The 22,967-nt window shown below is 40.1% G+C and overlaps 1 protein-coding gene across 9 annotated transcripts in view; it reads right to left on the reverse strand.

Annotated features, from left to right (window-relative positions):
- Window positions 1–22,967, reverse strand: part of CTNND2 (catenin delta 2) — a 687,140-nt gene that overhangs the window by 255,521 nt on the left and 408,652 nt on the right. For all 9 annotated transcript variants that reach the window (XR_010371561.1, XM_064443391.1, XM_064443387.1 and 6 more), the window contains one exon: window positions 17,954–18,148. Coding sequence is in view for 8 of the 9 variants with exons in the window: in XM_064443391.1 (XP_064299461.1) it covers window positions 17,954–18,148 (195 nt within the window). In the remaining variant the exon portion in view is untranslated. The remainder of the gene's footprint in view (window positions 1–17,953; window positions 18,149–22,967) is intronic.

The raw sequence follows: 22,967 nt of genomic DNA on the forward strand, positions 1-22,967 counted from the left end.
CAGTCCTTACAGGAATGGCATTCAGTCAGATCCATCAGCAGAAGGAGGGTCAAACCAGGCTCAAGATTCCAAACTGAGATGGATGGCTTTGTGGCAGAGGGAAAGACAGCCATAGCCATCCCAAATTTGTAGTCCTGGTACTCATAAAGCAGGTAAAACCAGACACCTACTACGGAAAATTGCTGTGTATCCTTCGTTAACCCATCTTCTGCATATTTCACCTTAAGTAATACTTAGAGGACTGCTACTGCTAACTCAGTCTGAAAAAGAACTAAGCACAAGGTGATCACGTAGATATCTTAATGCACACCAGCAACGGCTGTGCTCACATCCCACAGCTCAAGATTAACGCATTACCAGTTTTGAGCGGCTTAACCAATAGATTTAAACTGACTTAATGCTTTTGCAATTCAAAAAATCTTATTAATCTCTCTTGTAGCCCATTATCTTTCTGTTACAGTACTGTGTGCTGGAGATCCAGTCTGCTTTATGATTCTTACTAAACATGCAGTATTTCTGAATCAAAGTCCAGTTAATGGCAAAAGGGTTGTCACTGTAAGGGCCAGAGGACCAATATCCACATGATCTGTGGCCTGGAAACAAATATAAATTAAATGCTGGCTCTGCTCAGAAGGAAATTTGGACTCTTTGAAGTGGCACGTGAAGTCATGGTGGCTCACACTTCCCCCTGTCCCAAGACAACAAGAATGTTTTCACCAACAGGAGCGGGCCTGGTCCAGGACTATTTTTAGCTGGGTCAAATTCATATGCTAAACTGTAGGCAAAACCGCATATTTAAGAGACAGGTTTTCATAATAGATTTCCCAAACATTTCTCATTAACATGCACATTTACATTTTAAGAAAATAAATATTTAATATATTATAGGTCCATGAAAGGGACTTTAAGCATATTATCTCAAAGTGTCAGCAAATGAAATACAGTGAGCTTTAAATGCAATTCTAGCAGTTTTGTCTGACCTAGTACTTGTCAAAGTTACAACACTTGAAAATATTAAATTTGTATCCAATCTTTGCCTTACTTTTAATTTTTTTTTTATGGTTCTGAAGTACATAATTTTACAATAACAGGTACTGCCTTATAACTTTGTTACAAACATATGTAAGTGGGATCACCCACTTATCTATTGCTCCCTCACTGGGAGTGTTCAAGGTCAGGCTGGACAGGGCTTTGAGCAACCTGATCTAGTTGAAGATGTCCCTGCCCACAGCAGGAGGTTGGACTAGATGGCCTCTAAAGGTCCCTTCCAACCCAAACCAACACACTATTCTATGATTTTGTTAACTTACATATATAGCAACATTTTACAAGTATTGCTTTTCTTTAATTGCTAGTACATTACTCATTTCTTAAGGAAATATAAGACACATACAGATCTTTTCAGAAAACTGCATCAGTTAAAATGCAATAATAGCATTAGCATTCTGAAACATCCCATGCACAAATCATGCTGAATTCAGTGTTAGGAAGACACAAGAAAAGCGTCACATTTTTAACAGAAAATACACATAGTTCAAAACCAAAATTTAGTGCCTTGTGAGAAAGAGAGTAAAAAAACCAAGGTAGAGAAAATACTGGAAATATTTTCAAGTGAAAAAGCAAAAATGTAATTGTATATTGACACAGCATATTCTTAAGTACTGCCCCTCCGCAGAGTACGCTGCTAGCTATTGACACATTATATGGGGAATTGCAAAAACCCTACAACAGTAATACTGCTGGAAACAAGAACCTCGCTGTAATGTAGATTGCTTTGCAAAATATTCCACTCTATTCCCCTTCCTCTCCTTTCCAAGACAGTTCAATGGAAATCATGTTTGTTTTTAAATACTTTGAAAACTTTTTTCTATTTTCTCCTTTGTGTTGTTATCAAAATAGGTATTTACATGAACTGAAACTAGCTGTCACCCTAACACCTACACGCTTTTTGAGTCACCCTGATTCATTTCTCAAATTATCTTCCTAGCAGACTGCTACTTCCTGTTGAATTTTATGACAATGAACACAGAAGTGCCATAGTCAGAATATGAGAATGAGACAAATCTATGATTTAGTTAAACATTCGCAAATAAGCTTGTTTGGCCAGTGTTACCCAGATCTATTAAAAGAAAAAAAAAAAAAACCCCAAAGAGCTAACAATTAAGAATAACTTCTACGTCTAACTGATGACAGCCACCTTCATGGACTGTAAAAGGGTTAAACTTCAGCACACATCTTCACACAAAAAATTTCATGTAAAACTGAATCAAAGCCATTTCCTTCCAATACCTTACTCTTGCTTAAACAAATCCTTTTGGCAGCCAGACTTACTGACTGAAGTGTGGCTCTTCAGGCTATGGTAAACTTTCCATCTATTGCGATCTCCCTTCTATTTAGCTATTAAAACAGCAGAGCCATAGTGATTATGTCTTTTAAAATAAATAAATTCAGAAGTTTGTTTGCCTCACACAGCAACCAAATCTTCAGTGAACACAGGGGCATCCAGAAGGCACACACTCAGGGTGGACCAGAAAGTGTTCACGTACCAGTTATGTTTGCAGATGGTCATGCAACTGTTTTACATGTTTTTAAATAGAAGACACTTACCCCCTTCTGTAACTTTTGCATTTGACTCTTCTCTCAAATCAAAGGCGAGCTACACCTTGACCAGAATCAGCTCAGCGTGGGTAAGGGGCAATACTACTTTGACAAGGATCAGGGGTTTGCCCCAGCAAGGGAAGAGAGGGGTGGGAAGGAGTCACAGCAGAAGTGCTGTTTCTGGAGAAATGGGCTGCTTTCCCCTCTCCCAGCATCAGCCCACCTTTCCTGGGATCTGGCCTGGTTGAAGCACTATCATGGCCAAGTCACGTTGTTGCCCTGGGTATATGGTGGATCCTATGCTGCCTCTGCATAAAGGTAAAACCAAAAGTCACAACCAGACTGTGAAGGAGCAGGTCTAGTTTTGTGGACATCTTGACACCTCATCAATTTAACAAGAAGCTTGGAGGTAAAGGTGCCAACAAAACTAGACCTGCTTCTGGTCTTCAGAAGTCCCAAAACTGACAAGGAGATCAAGATTAAAATCAATGAACCAAAAGACCTCAAAACCTTACTTACCCTGTATCTTGCTTTACCTAAGTGATCCGGTGTGAAAGCATTGTTTTTAATAGTGACTGCTGCCCCCACTTTTTAAACTTACATGGAATTTCAGTGGTTCATGTCAGATAAGCAAGTCTCTCAGGTTCTGCTCTGCTCCTTTTGCACTGGTCAACCCACCTGCGGCTCTTTCCTAGGACCACTCGGCACAGTGGCCTTGCAGAGGCACAGGGAGAGGGCAACTGGCATCCTGCTGTCCCTTCCAAGCGCCCCTCTCCACACACACAAGAGGGGCTTGTAGGGACCGCAACCTGCAGCGCTGAGGCTGGCTCACACTGATGGCAGGATCGCAGCACCCACTCTCTGCTGCAGCTAGCAGACACTGAGTATAGTAAATAACAGGCTCAGTAGTAGGCCAATAAACCTCTATGCATTCATGAAATTTTAAACTTCAATGTAAGAACCATGCCTGAAGAGGAGAATCTTAATTTTGGGTTAAGAGAAGGGTTTCATTGAGAATTTCCAAAGTGAGTGTTTCACACTGTGCAAATCAATAACTATCGCTGCAGTGAAGAGATTTCAGTTTGTCCACTAAAGATTTAAGATCTTTTTTTAATCTGGCATGTCATTAATACCTCAAAAATACCGTATCATCCCAACCCTTCACTACTGCAGCACCAAAATCACATCCCCAGAAAATGGAACATCTGAGGTACCATGCAGACATTTAATATTCTTACAAATCTTTGCCAAAGAGAAAGCCCCATTAACTATAATGAAAACCCTCCAAAGACCTGATGTATGCCCTGATTACAGTTCTCTCGATTGCATAAATAGCATATAGAAAAGCCAGCCTTCATAATTTTCTACAGCTTTTGCACAGCATTAACAAAGATACAGCAACTTTTATATTAATGCTGAAAATTTAGGTGTGTTGCTAAACATGCTCACAGGCTCATAATAAGATAAAACTTAGAAATTCACTTTCAGATTTTGTATCTTCTTTTCAAATCTGTGACATCTCTAGAAAAAACTAACAAAACCCAAAAAGCAAGAACATGTTGATTTAGGCAGAGATACTATTGCACCTTACCTAAGGATCTCAGGGAGACCAAGTTCACATAAGAACTGCTAAAAAGTTCAGACTTTATAGAAGTCAGAGGGCATTTTGGCCAGTTAACGCACGCAGGATCAGAGGTTCAGAAAGCATAAACACATTTATGAGACTTATCTTGCTACACCTTCTTGCTGAAAATTACTTGGCTAATGCTGTTTTATTCGCGGATATTACCTTGTAAAATTTTCCTCTTATTATTCTATATTAGACATTCAGTTCCTGTGTTTCCTGTGATAACCTTCTCCTTGTGCCTTTCATATAGATTTCACAATTCTTTACTTCCCTCCCACCCCCTTTTTTTTCTTCACTGATTTGTGCCTGCAGCTGATTCTTACTCTCACGGGAAAGTTGAAAATTGAATCCCAGTAAGAAGTCCTTTCAGTGCAAGGTATGTCCACCACCCTTCAATAGGTTCATAAATGACACAAATGCAGTGCATTCTTTGGTAGCAAATATATAAGAAGATTTATAAAACGGATACTTTTCCAATCTAATACACCATAAAAATAACATAGTGCATTCTTTGTCAATTAGGAAACAGAATTCATCAAGTTTGGGGGATACAAACACTTTTTATCTCTAAATGTTAAGTGAGCGTTTTAGAGCATGCACCAGAACTTTAACAAAATGGATTATAATCAAGCTATAGGAGCAAATCAGCAATCCAAAGTAACAAGCACGAGCAGTCGAGTCTAACACTGTTCAAGATGTATGGTAATACATATATAATAATAATTATAAATTTGCTTAGCAGTTACTTTTAGCAGCACTTTTCCACATTATAAGTGTAAGACTGTAGAGAAATATATGGTGGGGGAACCTGAAAATATTTACCAAAAGAGGACAAAAGAATCATAGAATTATTAAGGTTGGAAAAGACCTCTAGGATCATCAAGTCCAACCGCCAATGCAGCACCACCATGCCTTCTAAACCATGTCCCCAGGCACAACATCTACATGTTTTTTGAACACCGCCAAGGATGGCAACTCCACCACCTCTCTGGGCAGCCTGTTCCAATGCCTGACCACTCTTTCAGAGAAGAAGTTTTTCCTAATCTTCAATCTAAACCTCCCGTGATGCAGCTTGAGGCCATTTCCTCTTGTCCTATCATTAGTAACTTGGGAGAAGAGACAAACACCCAGCCAGAAGTCCTGTGTAGATTGGCAACTTTGCTACATGACTTCTTGGAGTTGAAACAGGAAAAACACAGTCAAAACTGCTGCAACCTTCCATTCCCTGTTTTCCATTTTCTCCTCCCTCACTTCTCCATACTCTTTGTTTTGTCCTATTTAGTTGCTGATCTTGCAATCAAATCTCCAGTCTCAAAATACTCAGCCAGAGAGAAATAAAAAGAACCTTCTAGGAAATCTTCCCTTGCATCCTCACGGGACAGGCTCTTCTCCATCTATTCAGCCTTTGCTCTCAACACATCAACCTTTTAGGGCTTCCAGGATTGCAAACTCCATAGAGTCAATTGGAAAAGCCTCTTTCCCTCTATTAGCTCCATGTCTTCTCCCTCTCTCAGGGATTTCTAGTCATGCTTCAAAGGCTCAGCTAGCCTTGTTCTAATTCTTTCCACTGGCTCCAGCTTTCTAAAGATGCTCGTATTCTGCATATATCAGGGCAAATACAACCTTCTTCCCTCTAGTCAGCTCCACTACGCCCAGCTCAGAGCCTTCAACCGCCGGCCATGGCAAATAGCCAGTCTCTGTATTGTACCAGGTATGTCATTTTAAGGGAACATAACATGCTGTGCAGGGGAAATGGAAGCAAACAAAAGAAATAGATACTGAACAGCATGGTACTTAGGAAAAAAGGTCTATTTTCCACCCACAAACATGTTAGTCACAATTTCCTCAAGTACTGGTTATACCTGGATGTCACACCTACGTGTAATTAGTGTGTCTACATGCTGTTGCAAGCATGTATTCTGTAATAATTTTATCATCAGATGTTTCCATGACATGGTACGGAGGAAGCCTTTTTATCAAGGCAACATCAATGTGTCTTTAAGATGCATCAGAAGAGATTTACATTGCTCGTACTTTCCCATCCCATCTTCAGACCCAAAGGCAGCTGTTTAGCCGCTATGCTGTGACTTCTATGGGAAACACTCAGTGCATCTCTGAATTAGTTAACAGGTACATTTCCACCGCTGGCAGCTGCAGAGTACTAAGCCTAATGAAGACCATAAACATACTCAAAGTGATTGCACACACCAGTCATGAATTATTACCCATTCGCTATTTGATCCTTTCAAAAACCTTAAAATCATTGCCTGACCATTGCTGTATTTTCACGCCACTGTTCTGAGGGAGAAAAGCTTACTTCATAGAAACCAAGGAAACATCACTTGTGGTCTGCATATTGTCATGTTCAGTAAATACTCTTCTAATGCAAAACCTGGCAATCTTTGAAGACTGAAGAACTGAAGTTGCTAACGTACTGATATATCATTTAATTTCCATTTTCTAACAGCATTCTTTAGAATTGACACTAATTGTTACAATAAGGCTGAATGTTCCTTTGCTTAGAAACTGATGTTTTTCTATAATGCAGAAAGAATGAGTGAAAGAAAACACTGCTTCCTTGGTTTCTGAGCTAGTCCTCTGTTTACAGAACAGCTGGTATCTAGTCACACTGAAGGCTTTTTCTCTGTATTGTTCCACTCCAGTTTGCACATTCTCACATTGTCTGTGTCTTGGTTTGCTTTTCATGCTTATTTTTTGTTTGAAATAGATACCTTTTTCCTTTTATTGAACAGTTCCATTGGGTGAAGGTATATAACAGCCATTGCCTAAACCCTAGCATATGGAATAATTTTCTTAATCACCAATTTAGACTTGGCATTTCTTTACTAGTAATTATTGTATTTATGGGTTCAAGCATGTGATTAACAGGTGAAATCACCTAATTAGGGTTAGCAGTGGAAGAAAGTACACACCTTGTGAATAAAATAATCTATAAGGATTTTTATACCTCTAAAGTAAATTTTAATGAAGACAAGTAGACAAGTAGACAAGTAATTCAATGAGCAGCAACATAGAGTTTGTATCTTAGAAATTTGTATTTCTGTTCAGTTGATATGGCGCCTGAGATGAATGAGTTCCAATCAAAATTTATTTGCAGCTGTGTTTGATGTGACTTCAGTGAAATCTGAAGTCAAAACTTGAACACAGCCTCCTTCACAGCCAGGTCTGTTGCAAGGCTTTATTGTTGTGCCCAGCTCACATCCCCACACCCACAACCTTCTCAAATTCTACATCCTTCTCTCCAGTCATCCCTCACCATCAAGTTCCAGAGTTACGGGGCGTCCATCATGGTAATACAACCTGTATCTCAAAAGCGTATATAGCTAAAGCATCATTCTGAAATCCCTGTAGACTGAGGGGACACCAAGGTTTTATGAAGCTATTAGGACTCCCCAGGCAACTACGTATTTTCAATTATTTCAGACTCCCAACTCTCAGACTCAAGACAGGAGTAACTTTCTTCCCTCTTTACAACCAAAGAGGGCAGAAGCCATGTTTTTAAAGTTTTCAGTATTAAAAAACACAATACTCCTTTCCACCTCCAGGAACTGACTTTATTTTAAGTCCGCCAGATTTTAATATTCACTAATATATGCAACTTCCATTCTCAGACTCGGCTTGTAGCATGTTTCAGTGACGCTGCTCTGCAGAAAAAACAATGGTGTGTCCATATAATGAGATAATCAGATGCCAACTTTGGCTGCTAAAGGTGTTATGCCAAGATCTTTTCTCAGTTTGTCTCATCTCTCTGAGATGCATCCCTCAGTGTGAGGACAGCATGCAGATGAATGTTACGTGAGCATTTAAACAGAGAAAGCAACAACTGACAAGCCCCTTAAGAGCAACTGCCCTTTCAGAATTTGAGATAAAGTTCGTCATGCCAGTTTCCTCACTGGAGATAAAATTCAACCCTGAGCAATGGCACTATACAAGACATACATATCACTTTCTTGCTCTTTGTGGTACTACATGGTTTCACATTGTGTGCATGGGACATAATGACCATAATGATTATAAAACCCGATCACAGCAAAACTGCACAGACCACATTACTGCACACAGATGCACCTACTGCAACCAAATTTCTGTCTTCACTCCAAATTCACCTTCTCTTGAAATCCCTTTGTTAGAAGTTTCCTGTCCAGCTGGCCAACATAAAATGGAGCATGTGGATGAAAGTCACAATTGTTATATAAAAAAAGTATAATTATGAGACAATATCAGATTAACAGCCTGCACTGCATCATGCTACAGCCATCAAGCACATGGATGTCTTTTCCTTCAGATTTTGACTTCTCCCTATTTATACACTATAAACCTAAGTAATAAAATAGCTACTAACTGGTATTTTTTAGAACACCCTACTGAGGTTCACCTATTCTAGTTAATAGTTTCCACTCTGGTGTAAAGAGTTATTTTACTATTAAGTTAACCACATTTGTATTCCAGTGGCAGACCACGTGATATATTCACCTTAAACATTAACCTGACTTCTGCAAATGATAATTTGAAAGTTCCTGGACCCATTAGAGTAAAAACTAACATCTCTGAATACTTGCTGTAGTCATAAAAACTCCAGTAAACTGCTGAAATTATGATAAAGGAAGAGACTACCTCTAAAAGTATACAGGCTTATATAAAAAACATTACAGCCGGAGTTAAAAAAATAAAAGTAATGGGCTGGTGATTTTTAAGAGTGCCTTTAAATATAATGCTGCAGAAAGAATGATCCTCTAACAAAAGCATTAGTCGTCTTGAAGACATTACTGGGTAGTTACCTCAGGCACTGCATTGTCTTTTTGTTCAGCAGAAATTTACAAGGAGATTTATGAAAGGTGTTTGAATTGCTTCTTATTTCATGAATGACAACCTTGTATTTCTACACAACACTGAAGTAAATAAAGGAGAATGGATGTAGCCCTGCATCACTGAAGTCTAGTGTGACCAGGCTTTAACCTGAGACTACACCTGTCCAGTAAATAGATTATAAATACACAGCCAGTTTCTGGCACAGAGTAGACACTGTATTTACCTAACAGTGGCATGTGAGATTTACAGGGTATGTACTTCCCTGACCAAGGTTTTATAATCACAATTCTCCCTCAATAGGTGGCAAAAGCCAAAGGACATCTGAGAAGCATTCAGGTATGCTCCAAGTCATTCTTCTATTAAAAAAAGGAGATTAGAAGAATTAGAAAATACATAGGACAAACCACAAGCCTCTGGAGGTATCCTGTTCATGGGACAGAGGAACGAGGCTGTGGATACTGACGATTTAAAAATTTCTATTCTGAGCAACGGCGAGATCTGGGCTGTCTTCCGATGGGCAAAATTCCTCTATGGAACCCAGCCACCAGCTCAATACTTTGAAGCTATGAATATCTCATTTGGAGAAATGCTTCTCCACTCTAAGGAGCATATTGCTTACAGATTACAAGGTGGTTCTTCAGGGTTTTCACCTCCTGCCACTTCCCCCCCTCACTGCTCTTGTCCACAGCCTTACAGTGATGACTCAATACCACTGAAGTTGAAAGCAATGTCTTTTATTATAGTCCCACCAAAATTTTATGAGGAAGGAAATAAAATTTAAACTAACTGAATAAATAAATATTTTTTCTCTGAGAAGGTGCCACTGTACCTGGAAAAAGAATCACCGAAAAACATACACAAGAATATAACACAGATAAGGCTATGCCAGACACCCCAGATCCGTCAAATGAAATGCGATTATGACTTTGCATTGCTTTGAGGTGATTTGTTATTCACTATGCACATCACTACGGTATTTTGTGCTCAATTTACTTTGCACTGATGATTTGTTCCCCACTTGTTTCTCATAATTCTCTCTCTCCCAAAGCAATGTTATCAAGTGGATGTCAGTTAGGAATACAGGTCTATTATCACAACATTACCAAACTAATAGAGATGCAGTGGTAGGAATCATTTTCCTTTTCATTTCCCTGAAAACATGATGTCCTATAGCCAGAATTCCATGCTGTGTGATTTACCAGCATGATCCTCAATTAATCTGCAGCTGTGGCATAACAGTATGCCCCTGCACAGCACATCAGCTTGTGCAAGACAAAAAAACCCCAAAACAAACAAATCTGTCTCCCAACCAGAAAAAAACCCAGAACCTAAGCAGAAATAAGCGATGTTTGGTGTTTATAACCTAACTATTGCACTTCAGGACTGAACAAAAAACTAAATAACGATTTGAGAAGCAGTGTAACAGACAAAGGGTTTAATCCAAATGGGGGAAGTCAAAGCTGATTTTTCTGTTGCTTGTCGTTTTTGCCAGAAGTGACAACTTTAAAGCCAAATAAAGAAAAATATATTTGAAACCAAGGTTCTCTTTTTACTTTCAAGTAAAGTATTTGTAATACAGGAACTAGCATGTAACAGGTAGCTTTTCATGAATAGCTAGCTGCTTCTCTGAAACCAAAGTAAAACTATACCCATGCACTCATTGATGCTCACTTTAAGAATCTGAAAACACCTAAATGAACATATATAGGTATTTTTTTTCCCCTCTAACCCCCTTAAAACTCCTTTTCATCATTAATCTGAAGTCCATGGAATTACAAGTGATACATCTGGTTAACTAAAAGCTAGTTGCATGCTGAGAAGCAATGCTAACGCAACCTGAGAAAGGGTGAGAGAGCTGTGGGGCAACCGGGACATAAACTGCCCTGTGGAACCTGCCACTGGTGACGTGCAAGGGTGATGAAACCCTAGAACAGGTTGTGCAGAGAGGTGATAGATGCCCCATCCCTGCAAACATTAAAGGTTAGGCTAGATGGGGCTCTGAGCAACCTGGGCTAGTGGAATGTGTCCCTGACCATGGCAGGAGGGGTGAACTAGATGACCTTTGGAGGTCCCTTCCAACTCAAGCTATTCTATGATTCTGTTATTGTTATAGACTACTTTATAAGAACTAAAAAAGAAAAACCTTACAAGGTTAAAAGTTTAAAGTTAAAAACCTTAAAAATGGTTAAAGAACAGTTTATCTGTAAAAGCAGACACAGAAAAACACTATCAGTTTGTGATGCCACACGACTGCAATAAAGTAGGCTTAATTATTGTTGAAAAAAGAGTAAATCACTCTATAGGACACAGACATCTAACATTTTTCATATGGCCAATTTTTCAATTATTAGAAAATTGCTTCACAACATGAGAAAATCTTCGCCTTGAAATAATGACTTGTAAAAATATCAAACGTACCCAATACTTTATAACATATGAAGAAAAATATTTACAGTTTTGTGAAGAATGCGTACTTTGGCTCAATTCATGCATCCTTTGTGCTCCTTTTGTAAGGGACAGCAAAGGAGCTAAGAGACATGACAAAACGTTGAGACTCAAAGAAAGCCTAAGCTGGACCGGCATAAAAAACATGCAGCAATTGAAGTACTCGGGTATTTGCAAGCAGCATTATGTGGTCCATGCAACACCTTTCTCCATCCTTGCTGTAAAAAATCTCAACTGGGGGGAAAAAAAAAAAAATTACTTGTACCTCCTCAGTAGTTACTGTTCCCACAGACCACTGGCTCCCTTGCTGGCAAGGCAGAGCCATTTGGCAGCAGAGCAGCACTCCCTCCTGGAGCAAGGCAAGGTCTGTGCCCCACCATGCTGGCAGCAAAGGGAGGGCAGGGAGGGCAGAGGCAAGGAGCTGGCAGCTGGTGCAGCTTTCCAGCAGCAACTCCACAACGTCAGACTTCTGTCTGCCAGGTCAACATGATGGAAGTTCAAACAGGCTGGACCTGTGGCTGCCTCTTCTACAGGGAGAGAACCCCCAGGGACCCAGGGACTGGGGGTGAGCGGCACATGAACCTGGCACTGAGAACAGGAGGCGATCAGGTACTGAAGAGCTGGGATTGCCCTACTTCACTTGTGCAGTGCAAACAAGGAGAGGAAGAGGTCAGAGCCATTTGGGTACTCACAAGCAACAAAACTAGCAACCTCCTCTCCCTGCAAAAAACGAAACACAAACCAACAATGCAGTCAGTTTTGTATGGGCTGTTCCTGTCTGGGGTGGCAGAAAAAGGGGCTTCTCCCTCTCCTTTAGGTCCTGAATAGAGACCTCACCCTCACTACAGGCACTTCATAAAATGGAGCAAGGAGGCAAGAAGAAAAACAGCCCAGCCATGTTGTGAGAAAGCCACCAGCCTGGTGACAAGAGAAGCAGTGACTGTTTTCCTTGTAAATCTTCCCCTCAGACACTATGTAACCTCCAGGACAGCAAAAGTCCCGTCCTACTGCAGCACAGGCAAAGCAGCAAACGCCAGCACAGCTGCCTGCATCCTCTTCCCATCCCTCCAGCAGCACATCTAATCCATGAAGACAGACTGGACTCTGGGAGCTTCCCCTAGCCCACTAAAGCAATACACACTTTTACAGGAGAAAGGCAACGTTACAAATAACTAGGAGCAGTGCTTGACATAAGGCAACCCTTGATGCAGACTCATTTCCGTCAGTGAGTGAAGAACCAGGCAGGAGTGGGAAGGAAGGTGAAGAAGAGGGGGAGAGCACCCGTCCAGAAACACAACAGTAATTCTTACCTTCAGCAGTTTGACTAAGCTGCATCACAGGACAATGAAATACAGAGTGTTTTCCCTGTTGCTGGCATGTGCTTGAACAGAAACCACAGCCAGGAGCAACTGGTAACTCTTCCCTCTGAAAAGGAGCCCCCTTGACTTTCCACAGCTCTCCTGACAGCGCTCTCCCCCTGAACAGAAACGCAGCTCACAGAGAGCCACGTTTCTGGTTTGTACCTGCCATCACAAATTTCACAGGCCTCTTCTCTTTGATCAGAACTCTCCACCACGGCACCCAGGAAGCGGTGCAGCCCATGGCAGCACAACTTTTGGTAACGGACAGCTTCAGACGCAGTGGTGCACTGACAGAACCACCCAAGCATCAGTGGGAGGAACCTCAGGGAGACCTGGCCTGAAGGAGAGGAGGCCATCAGAGAGGCTGGAGGGCAGCCTGGCAACCGCCTGCATACACAGGGACATCGGGCAGCTTTGGAGGTAGCACAAGAAGTGCTGCAGGAGTGCCCCTGCTCCACACATGGTCCCCAAAAGATAACCCATTGCAAAAGGGTGCTTGGCAAACCCTTCAAGTCCTGCACTAAGCCACTCTTCAGAGGCAATGTAAATTTTGACTGCTTACCCCTTCACTATTCAACCTCCTTTCAATAAATCTTTCATTTCAGGGTCCTCTTTTTAATATCAGCAGTATCAACCACAGACCCTACTCTTCCTTTTCCTAACCCTCTCCCTGGGAAGCACAGAAGAGTCCTCACAGTACCTTGCATGCCACATCTTCACCAAGGAGGCACTTCATCTCAACGCACCCAGCACTCAAAACCAATGCCAACTGGCCACATGACCATACAAAGCTGTTGGACTTCCCACGATTGAGCTGTATCACAAGGCCTTCCCCACAGTGACCTTCAGAGATAGAGACTGTCCTCAGGCTGTGCATCCCAAGGTGATCCTTAAGCTTTCTTCAAGGCCGTCAAGGTTCCCCAGGTGCCAGTGAGATGCATACATCCTTCACAGAGCTGAGGAGGACAGTTTCGCTCCTCTGGTGTAATTGCTGGTTCATCATTGCCACTAGCGTGTGGCTGGGGACAAAGATACACGTCCATAGCCCTTGAAACCAGTGAGTGCTCTTAAAGTGTGAGCACTCTGCAGGTTTTGAGGTCTAAGTGTCTTCAGCTCACCAGCGATACCCTCACCTTTAAGCAGCAGCACTTATTTCATCTGATAAAGCCCCCGTTTGTAGAGAGTTCAGAATAAGCACAGACCTCCATTTACCACCCCTCCCTCCCACACCACTGGGGACAGCACTCTTTTCAAGGCTTTTATTAAGTTTATCTGGAAATCACATCGTTTTTACAGAAGGAGGCTCATATCTTTCACTGAGGGACCACAATGAAAGCAAGCATCGTTACAAGATTCCAGACAGTGCCACCAGCCTCCACAGGGTGATGGCAACTGGTCCCACAGACCCCACTGCTGCGAAAGCTGTGTTCCTCTGCTCCAGGTCATCCGTGAGAGCCCAGAACCTGAGCAGCAAAGCTGCTTTCTCCTTAAGGCAGCTACGGAAATCCCAGGCTTGCAAAATAGAGAGATTTTGCCTGCTTGGGCTTCTTTCATGTTTAACGTGAATTAAAAAACCAATAACTGAGGACTAAATCTCTAGTCCAAACTTCTAATTCTGCAAATAATTAAATCATCGCTGATTCTGTGTCCCACTCTGGCTGAAAGACAGTCCTTCCCCCCCATTAGGTAACAGCCCTCTTCAAATTCCAGCCTTGTTCATGTAGACATCCCATAAATAATCTTATCTCTACTATTAACAACTTAGGATTTAAATTCATAATGCAAGGCCTTTAGGTTTACAAGGAAGGCAAGTAACACATCTGCTTGGACAAAAATTATTAGTGTTATTTAGTTTGGTTACAAATACAAGTTTAAGTTTCTATTCAGTGAGTAAACTGATTTGTTATTTATATTACGTCTGAATACTCCCTCCAAGCACATTTTTTGTGGATTCCCACTTCAATAATAGAATTTCACCTTTATTGCTACTTTCAGCGCAAAAGTTTGGGCTGGTACTTTTTTGTATGAGGGAAGGCATTACCATTTGAAGACAAAAAGGTATTTTAAAATAAAAGCTAGTGATCAAAAAAGCCTGTGCAGCTACCTCTGTCAAGTTTGAACATTGTGTTTAGCTTAGACAGAATGACAGTAACATACCCAGTCATAATTTAAAACACAAAGTGATGAAGAATTCACCCTGCCCCTAGCAAAAGGTATGCTAGTAAAGAAGGTCAGTAAGCTCCTACTATTTTGTACCTTCTGCAATATGCAGAACTATTGTCATGGATTTCATTCATAGGTGAAATACAAGGAAAATACAGAAGTTAAAAGAAAGTAAAACAAAAGCCACCACCCAAAAAACAGTGAGTAAATCAAACAAACTTAATTTAGTTTACCCTATAGAGAAGTTTTAGCTTAATGAATTTGGCTCACTGAATGTTGGTTCACCTAGAGGATGAAAACCTCTTGAGTGGGCTTTATCCTTAGTTGTGTAAACATTCCTGAATGGAGTAAGTATTTAAGAGATCACGAAAGAGAAAGAGGTGATATCTGTATTAAAAAAAAAAAAAAAAAATCACCACCAAAAAGCCACTTCTATTCTGAGAGTCACTTAATCTTCCATATTAAGGGAAATGTTCAAGTTCAGCAAGAATGTTCTCTTGAGAAGGAAAAAAAAAAGTAAACAGTTTGCAAGTATAACTTGCATAACTTTTGTTTCTAATGGGCAATGCTAGCTACAGAGAAAAAAAAAAAAATCCAGACTTTGGACGTAGTCCTTAGACTAAGTTTGCCTTCCCTTCTTTTCCCCCCCCATCAGATGTGGAAAAGCATGCACCATATTCATGATTAAAGGTACTGTTGTAATAGACAACAGAATGTGAACTATGGTGTATGGTCTATAACTGAGCACACTGAAGTCTTAAAGCTCCCCACCACACCCCGTCCCACCCCAGTGTGATTCATGAACACAGAAGATACAGGCCATGAACCCTTGGCATATATCTCCAAGGAGTACACAAAATCTACACCCCTCGTATCTTATACCAAATAGTCAAGACAAATAGCTATTCAGTCCTACAATAAAAAAAACAGTTAAGACAACCCAATGAAGAAATAAAAAATTTTATGTGCTAAACTTCAGTTGAACTCCTTCGCCTCTGCCAATTTCTGCTAATTTCAGAAAAACTGTCCCCATCAGAAGGATATGTTCCTACAGGCATTTGTGGCAGAGGCAGAAGGAGTCCAAGAGCTGATCTGATCCAGCCCAAAATTCCCTCTGAGCACTAACAGCTCTTCAGCCTGTTGTGTGAAAGGCTGACAGCATCTGCAGCTAACAGCCATTGACAGAGCAACAGACTAATTGGCCTGGCATGCATCCACCTGCTTTTACTTCCCCTGACCCTGATGATAGGGGTGGAGGGTGAAAGCTAGGGAGGATCAACCCAACACAATGCTGGACTGGTGGGGCTGTTCTTCAGAATGAGCCTGAAGCAACATTCAAATCTGTATCTCAAAGGGCAAAACAAAATTCACCTTCACAGGGTGCATTTCTGCTACCCAAATCAGTGTACTTTTTCAGTTTTTCCTCTTCCCTTCTGAAGACCCATCTTCAGGTGTTACCCACTAACATCCTGCATCCCAGTTTCATTCACTATAATTGTGATCTGTGTTGACAGGGTTTCCTTCCTTATGGAGGTGTTGTGAAAATTACAGTCACAAGACAGCCTGCTACTGCAGCACAGAGAACCAAGGGATATTTTGCAAGCAAAATAAGAAACCTGCTTCAGGGCACGACTGGGAAAGAGAGCACTGTATAGGAAATACGAGGTGGCCACATGCGGACATGAGGCTTAAAGTTCAGTATAAATAGTTGCTTGAATCATCATCACTGCCTTCACTGCTCAGCGATTTAGACAGAGGTCTTGTCCCCTTCATACAAAGAATAGTAATCTTTTCTCATATACTCGTATGACTCTACACAAAACACATACTATGGTAGTTTCTTTAACAGGAAGGAAATGGTGTAATGGTGTTCTTGAAAGTATAAAGCTGTTACAGGTATTGAACTGGAGAATTCTGTGGAAAAACTACAGGATTTTCTCCTGTACTTTGAACACTCAAAACTTGCATAAAGAAATTGAAATTTTCAGACATGCAAAAACTGCCAGCTTTGCCCTTGGAGAAATGGTTTTAAAAATAATAATAATAAAAAAAGTTTTAAAAGAAAGCCAAGCACCTTGCTCCAAAAAGTACACTTAACTTTTCCTTACTGAAAATGGGAGTGATCTGAGAACGGACATAATCTTCCCTCTTTGATCAACACAGCAAAGATAAAACACCAGAAATACTTACAATTCCTAAGGCAAGTTTTCTACATCTGCTTTAGGCTATTTTGGCTGTAGCATTTATGTACCCTAATTATTTTGTGCATTAAAATACCATAAATATCCCTGTTGATTTGTGATCTATTTGTGGGTTTCAACATACAGCTGTATTTCATTTGGTTGAGAGGACATTCTGCAAGTAGGACTTGTACACCATTTCATGGACAATCATTATTATTTATGGATGATCCAGTGATGCTAACAGCTTTTCTCTACACCATAGTTCAATTTTATATCTGTGTACCTATACCTAAGTGTACATCTGTAGGAGAGAGGAAGAACATTTACGTATGATTCACTTTGAAAGCAAGTGAACAATCCTCTGGCTTCATGTGGAAGGAAATTTGCAGTCCCTTTGCAACACACAAAATACCTTCGCATGCAAAAAAAACCCAGGACTTTCTTTAGCGACAACAGATTTTTCTCAAAGACAATACACAAGATTAATAAAAATATTTTCTCTCCTTATCAGTAAGCCCCTTCCCCAAATTAGCTTAACCAATTTACATACAGCACAACATTAAATATTTCTGTTTTGTGCATGCCTTTGGGGTTCTATTGATAGCTGCCATCTGCACAAGGTATTTTGTTTGACTGGCATGCACATAATACATTTTGTTTAGCACATCAGAAAGACAAGAATTATTAGTACTGAAGAATAAGGTATATCTCATAAAAAGACAACCATGCAAGCTACATCCACCTACCTGTACTAGTGCGATATGTGCCTGCGTGTGCTGGTTGCAGAGGGTCCCCCTGACTCTGGCTGAGACTCCTCATAGGGGGCTTCTGATAAACTCTGTCTTCGTAAATAGGATCTATATGGTGTTCCGGAGACTGCAGTGCCCTTAACTCGGAGCCAAGGTGGCTGTGCTGGCTGCTGTAAGATGCCCGAGACCCAGCTGCAAATAGATTTAAAAGACATTTAGGAGAGAGAAAACAAGTGACAAATACAGGATCTGACTTTATTAAAAGTTTACTTGAAAGTAGCACTTAAACACACACACAAAAAAAAACCCAAAACAAAGAAATAAATGGTTTCAACATACATCTAGAAACAGCATGCAAGGGCAGCAACAGCTCCAGTTAATCACTTTAGTTGTATCATCCATCTGCCTGCACCTACTCTAAAACCTCATTTCTTCTAAGGCAAGTACATATTTTGGAGAGAGAGATATCATGATATCATCTCTTCTTAAACAGAGACCAAAAAACCCCAACCCCTCTCAAAAAAAAAAAAAAAAGGGCGGGGGGAACAAAAAACCAAAAACCACACACATATACACAAAAAAAAGCTGTGCGATTCAGGAATGCCCCAGACCACAGGGGTCCACAGAGGAACCGGGAATGGGGGAGAAGAAGGGAGCTGCAGTCAGAACTAGTTTCACATGTTATGCCTGTATCTTAAGATCTACAAATGAAATAAGCTGAAGCTGATGAATAGATGTAGTTATACAAAGGCTGATCTTTTTGCTGCTTCACTAAAGTACAATAGAATGGTCATGCCTTATCAACATTTTGCCCTCAACAGTTCAAAAAAAATCATATTGCTAAGACTTTCTACAATTTAAATATCCTCTGAGGATGAATAAATTAAACATGCCTCCTAGAAAAGCTATTTTAAGATACAGTGCTTTTTTTCTTTTGTAAATAACAAGATCAACTGGGATTGTATCAAAACATTTATTATTAAAAATATTATTTTCTAACATGCTATTTAAAAAAAGAGACTTTATATTTCCAGCTGTGATTACTTTTGCCACTTGAATCCCTTTGTCACTTAGGTACTTCAGTTCTGTGGTACATTAGCAAGATTCCCAGGAAGAGTCACAGGGAAGCCATACAGACATTGCACATTTTGAAGACAGGAATCAAGCAAGTATGCAAGCCACACCTGACAAAGGTTAGGTCTATACTATGAAACAGTAACATGCTATTCAAATATTTACAAAAGCGATCAAATATACAACTGTTACACCCCTTGCTGATAATCCTGTGAAGTTAAAATCCTAGATGTGGGCGATGTTCTACTAGCTTATCTTGTACTACTCAGACCATCACTGTAGTCATTCCTGCCGAAATTCCTAACACGTTCATTATGTTGGCAGTGGTTTTGTTGCCTAAACAAACACTAAATATTTTAAAAATGCAAAGCACAGATATAAATTTATGTGTGATAGCAACATAGGATAGAAATGAGAAAGATACACAGGCACAACGTTACTTAAACTTTAATACAAATTGTCTGGAGGGAAAGAATAATTTATTCCACTTCCTCCTTTCTAATCAGCTTGTGCCATAGACATTTTCTTCTGAATTTTTCAACGTACGTGCATCTTTCCAGTGGAATACCCTATTTGCATATTTTCCCCTTCAAATATTTTTCAGACTGACTTGCCATTAGCACACCACTGAAAGCAATTCTGTTGCTCCCCTTACTACAAAGTCTGCCAAGAATCCCAAAGACACATTTTATCTATAACTACTGCAATTATCCAGGAAGTTGATATTACTATTACAGAATTATATTCTTCATGGTCCACATTTTCAAAATGTGCTTTAACTCTACGTCTTTGAGACTGATTCTCAGAACAGCTGAATGGCTCCACCAAAGTATAGTATCCTTCAGAGTGGCCTAAAATATAGCCTGTTATGATTATGTCCAAATTTCACTGAGTACTTGGTTCTATCTGTATTCAGACAAAAAAAATATAGAAAAAATTGAGTGCAGCATTTCAGACGTTCACCAGTGTATCAGGCTTGCTACAGAATAAAGAATTACACTCCCTTCTAGAAGTACTACGATTCTTCTGTCCATTTACAAATTAACAATGCTCTTTGGAACAACAGATTTTCTTCTTAATCCTGCTTCCAGTTCTCAAACAGTTACGCTAGTCTTCCAGTTGAGATGGGCTTAATTCAACCTCCTTCATACTCTACCAGTAGTTCTGAATCTGCAAGTGCTAATACTAGTCTAACACTGAACAGAGGTTTGGAATTTATTATGCTAATATTAAAGAGAGGTTTATTGCACGCTGCACATGTAATTGAGACTGTAACACTACTGTACTAAACATACATATAACCAGAGGAACTTCTTAACAAAAACACATTACAGTGCAGGCAAACAATACAAGGAAGATGTGACAAACAATAAAAGAAAACCAACACAGCCTGCCTGAAAAGAGCAAAGTGGCAATCTAGAAATAACCTAAAGCCACCTAAGCAACAGGATTATGGGTAAACACCCCAAAAAAGGGTTCAAGAATTAAAACTCTCTCATGGAGTAACTGCCACTGTTCCTCTAACATTTCAAGAAAACAAAGATTTCAACAGGTAATTAAATTACTTTCATTTTAAAAACATAAACACTTTCAAATCTCAGAATCTAAGGCCATCAGAACATGAATATAGTTTTTAAAGCATGTTTTCTAAATACCTTCAGTTTCAAGCAAAATGGATATTTTTCTACAGGCCTCAGTACGCAATTTTACTACACTATTTCCGAATTACCAGATATCAGTATTTAAACACAAAATACTAGCACCCTTTAAAGTTCTTCAGTCTACTTTAAAAAAAAAAGTCAGTGAGTTTGTAAAAAGATGGGCCACCACCTTCATTTTTAATGCTTCTATTAAGTTGGTATTTCAAAAACTGGAATAGCAAGGTCTGTTTTTCATTAAAATCTCTTCTGCATTGCTCTTAAACTTCTTATATGTATTAATTTATTCAAGTCTCAATTTAGGAGTAACAGGTTTTTACTGAATGTTTTATTTAAATATTTAAATCAGGTAATCAATAGCTATTATACCAACAGTTATCTTTGCTGCCGGTGCTGTATCACATCCAGTATAGCTCACACAGATAATTTCTAGGAAAACTAACACACAATTACAGCTGAAGTCAACAAAAGACTTACAGATTTTTATATCATTTTAAAAAAAGGGGGGCAGGGGGAGAAGTGTGATGCATTTCAAACAACTGCATCCTACCTCATCTACACACTCAGCCTCTCCACCATATTCTGCTGCTACTTTGGAAGGCACTGGAAAAACGGTTGAGATAATTGATCAAAATGAAGACCGTGAACTCAAAGAATTGATGCTACAGAAAAAAGGAGGTATGACACACCTCCTGCCTGCATCTTGGGTTAGCAGCAAACAGCTACATCCTTTACTACCTGAAGCTGCAAGCTGATCTGTAGCATTTACTTCAAAAAAACCCCAAAACAACTTGCATTAATGCAGTCTAAAGCTCACAGAGGTCAGAAAAGCAACACAGTCATGATGGAAAAACAGCAATCAACATACTACCAGGAAGGAATAAAATATTGGATTACCAAGGCCCATCAGCATTCTTGCAGTCAAGGAGGCTCATCGCCCTCGGAAGTGGGTTCCCTAAACCTAAAGGCATCATTAACACATGGCTCACCCCAAACGGCACTTGTCCAAAACCTGTTCTCAACCAGCCGCCATCCTTTCACCTCACTAATAGTGCTGTGCCGCTCTCGGTTGCTTGAAAGCAAAGTGGTGATGTGCCATCAAGGCCACATACAACCCTCCCACATATTCTGAAAAATGGACCCATCCCCTCTCCCTGGCCAACCTGTCCCTAACAGCAATGCTGTTTTCCCCTTGGGGAAGTATAAGGCATCAAACCCATTCAAAGACAAGTCTACGTATGAGTTCAAAGACAACTCATTATTAAATTTACAGTTCTGCAAGCTATTAATTACAGATGATGTATTTAGCATCAGAGTAGACACAGAACTCCTATGACCATGGTTGTGAAGGAGTGGGGATTTGTTTCCCTTCTAGATTAATTAAAAAACCTCCAAACAAAACCCAAAAACATTCACAGAATCACAGGTTGGAAGGGACCTCAGGGATCATCTAATCCAACCTTTCTAGGAAGAGCACGGTCTAGACAAGATGGCCCAGCACCCTGTCCAACAGACCCTTAAAGGTGTCCAATGTGGCAAAGTCAACCACTTCCCTGGGGAGATTATTCCAATGGGTGACGGTTCTCACTGTGAAAAATTTCCCTCTTATGCCCAATTGGCCATTGATAAGAACTAAATTATTATTTAGGGTCTGAAGAAACCACTTCATAATTAATTCCTCAAATGGTCCAGTCTTTAGTTTGACAAAAGACTGAGAAATTATTTGATGGCAATCCTGGAGATGCATCAAAGCAGAAAGTATGGAGAAGACTAAAAGGCTCTAAAATAGCTGCAAGGGGCATCAAAAGCGAAGCAGAGAAGTAAAAGGAAAATCAAAATAGGAAATAGGGTATATTTATCTTTTTTAAACAGAAACTGATGAACTATAAGAACAAAGCATATGGAAAAGAAAGTCTTCTGAAGTCTCCAAGGCTGAAAGCTGATAGAAAGTGGAATGCCCTTTCTTCTACACCACTGTGGAGCTTGTAAAAATAGACTGTGGTCACGATCCAGCAGGGTTACCTTCTGAGCCCCCAGCCAGGTGAATCAGATGAGGGCAATGACGATAACCTAGAACTGGCCAGAAGTTTCACTATATGAAAATACCACGTTCCTGCAACCTTTGCTCTCCTCTCACATTCAAGAGGGCAATAGAAAGAACCCAGGAAGACTGCAGCCCTATCTAATTGGATGAAAAAGACAATCTCCACCTTTTACACTTAAAAAAACCCAAAACCCTACTAGCTGAAGGTTTCCAAATTATTCACATATGTTCCTCA

Source organism: Phalacrocorax carbo, chromosome 2, assembly GCF_963921805.1.
Source record: "Phalacrocorax carbo chromosome 2, bPhaCar2.1, whole genome shotgun sequence".
Lineage (NCBI taxonomy): Eukaryota > Metazoa > Chordata > Aves > Suliformes > Phalacrocoracidae > Phalacrocorax > Phalacrocorax carbo.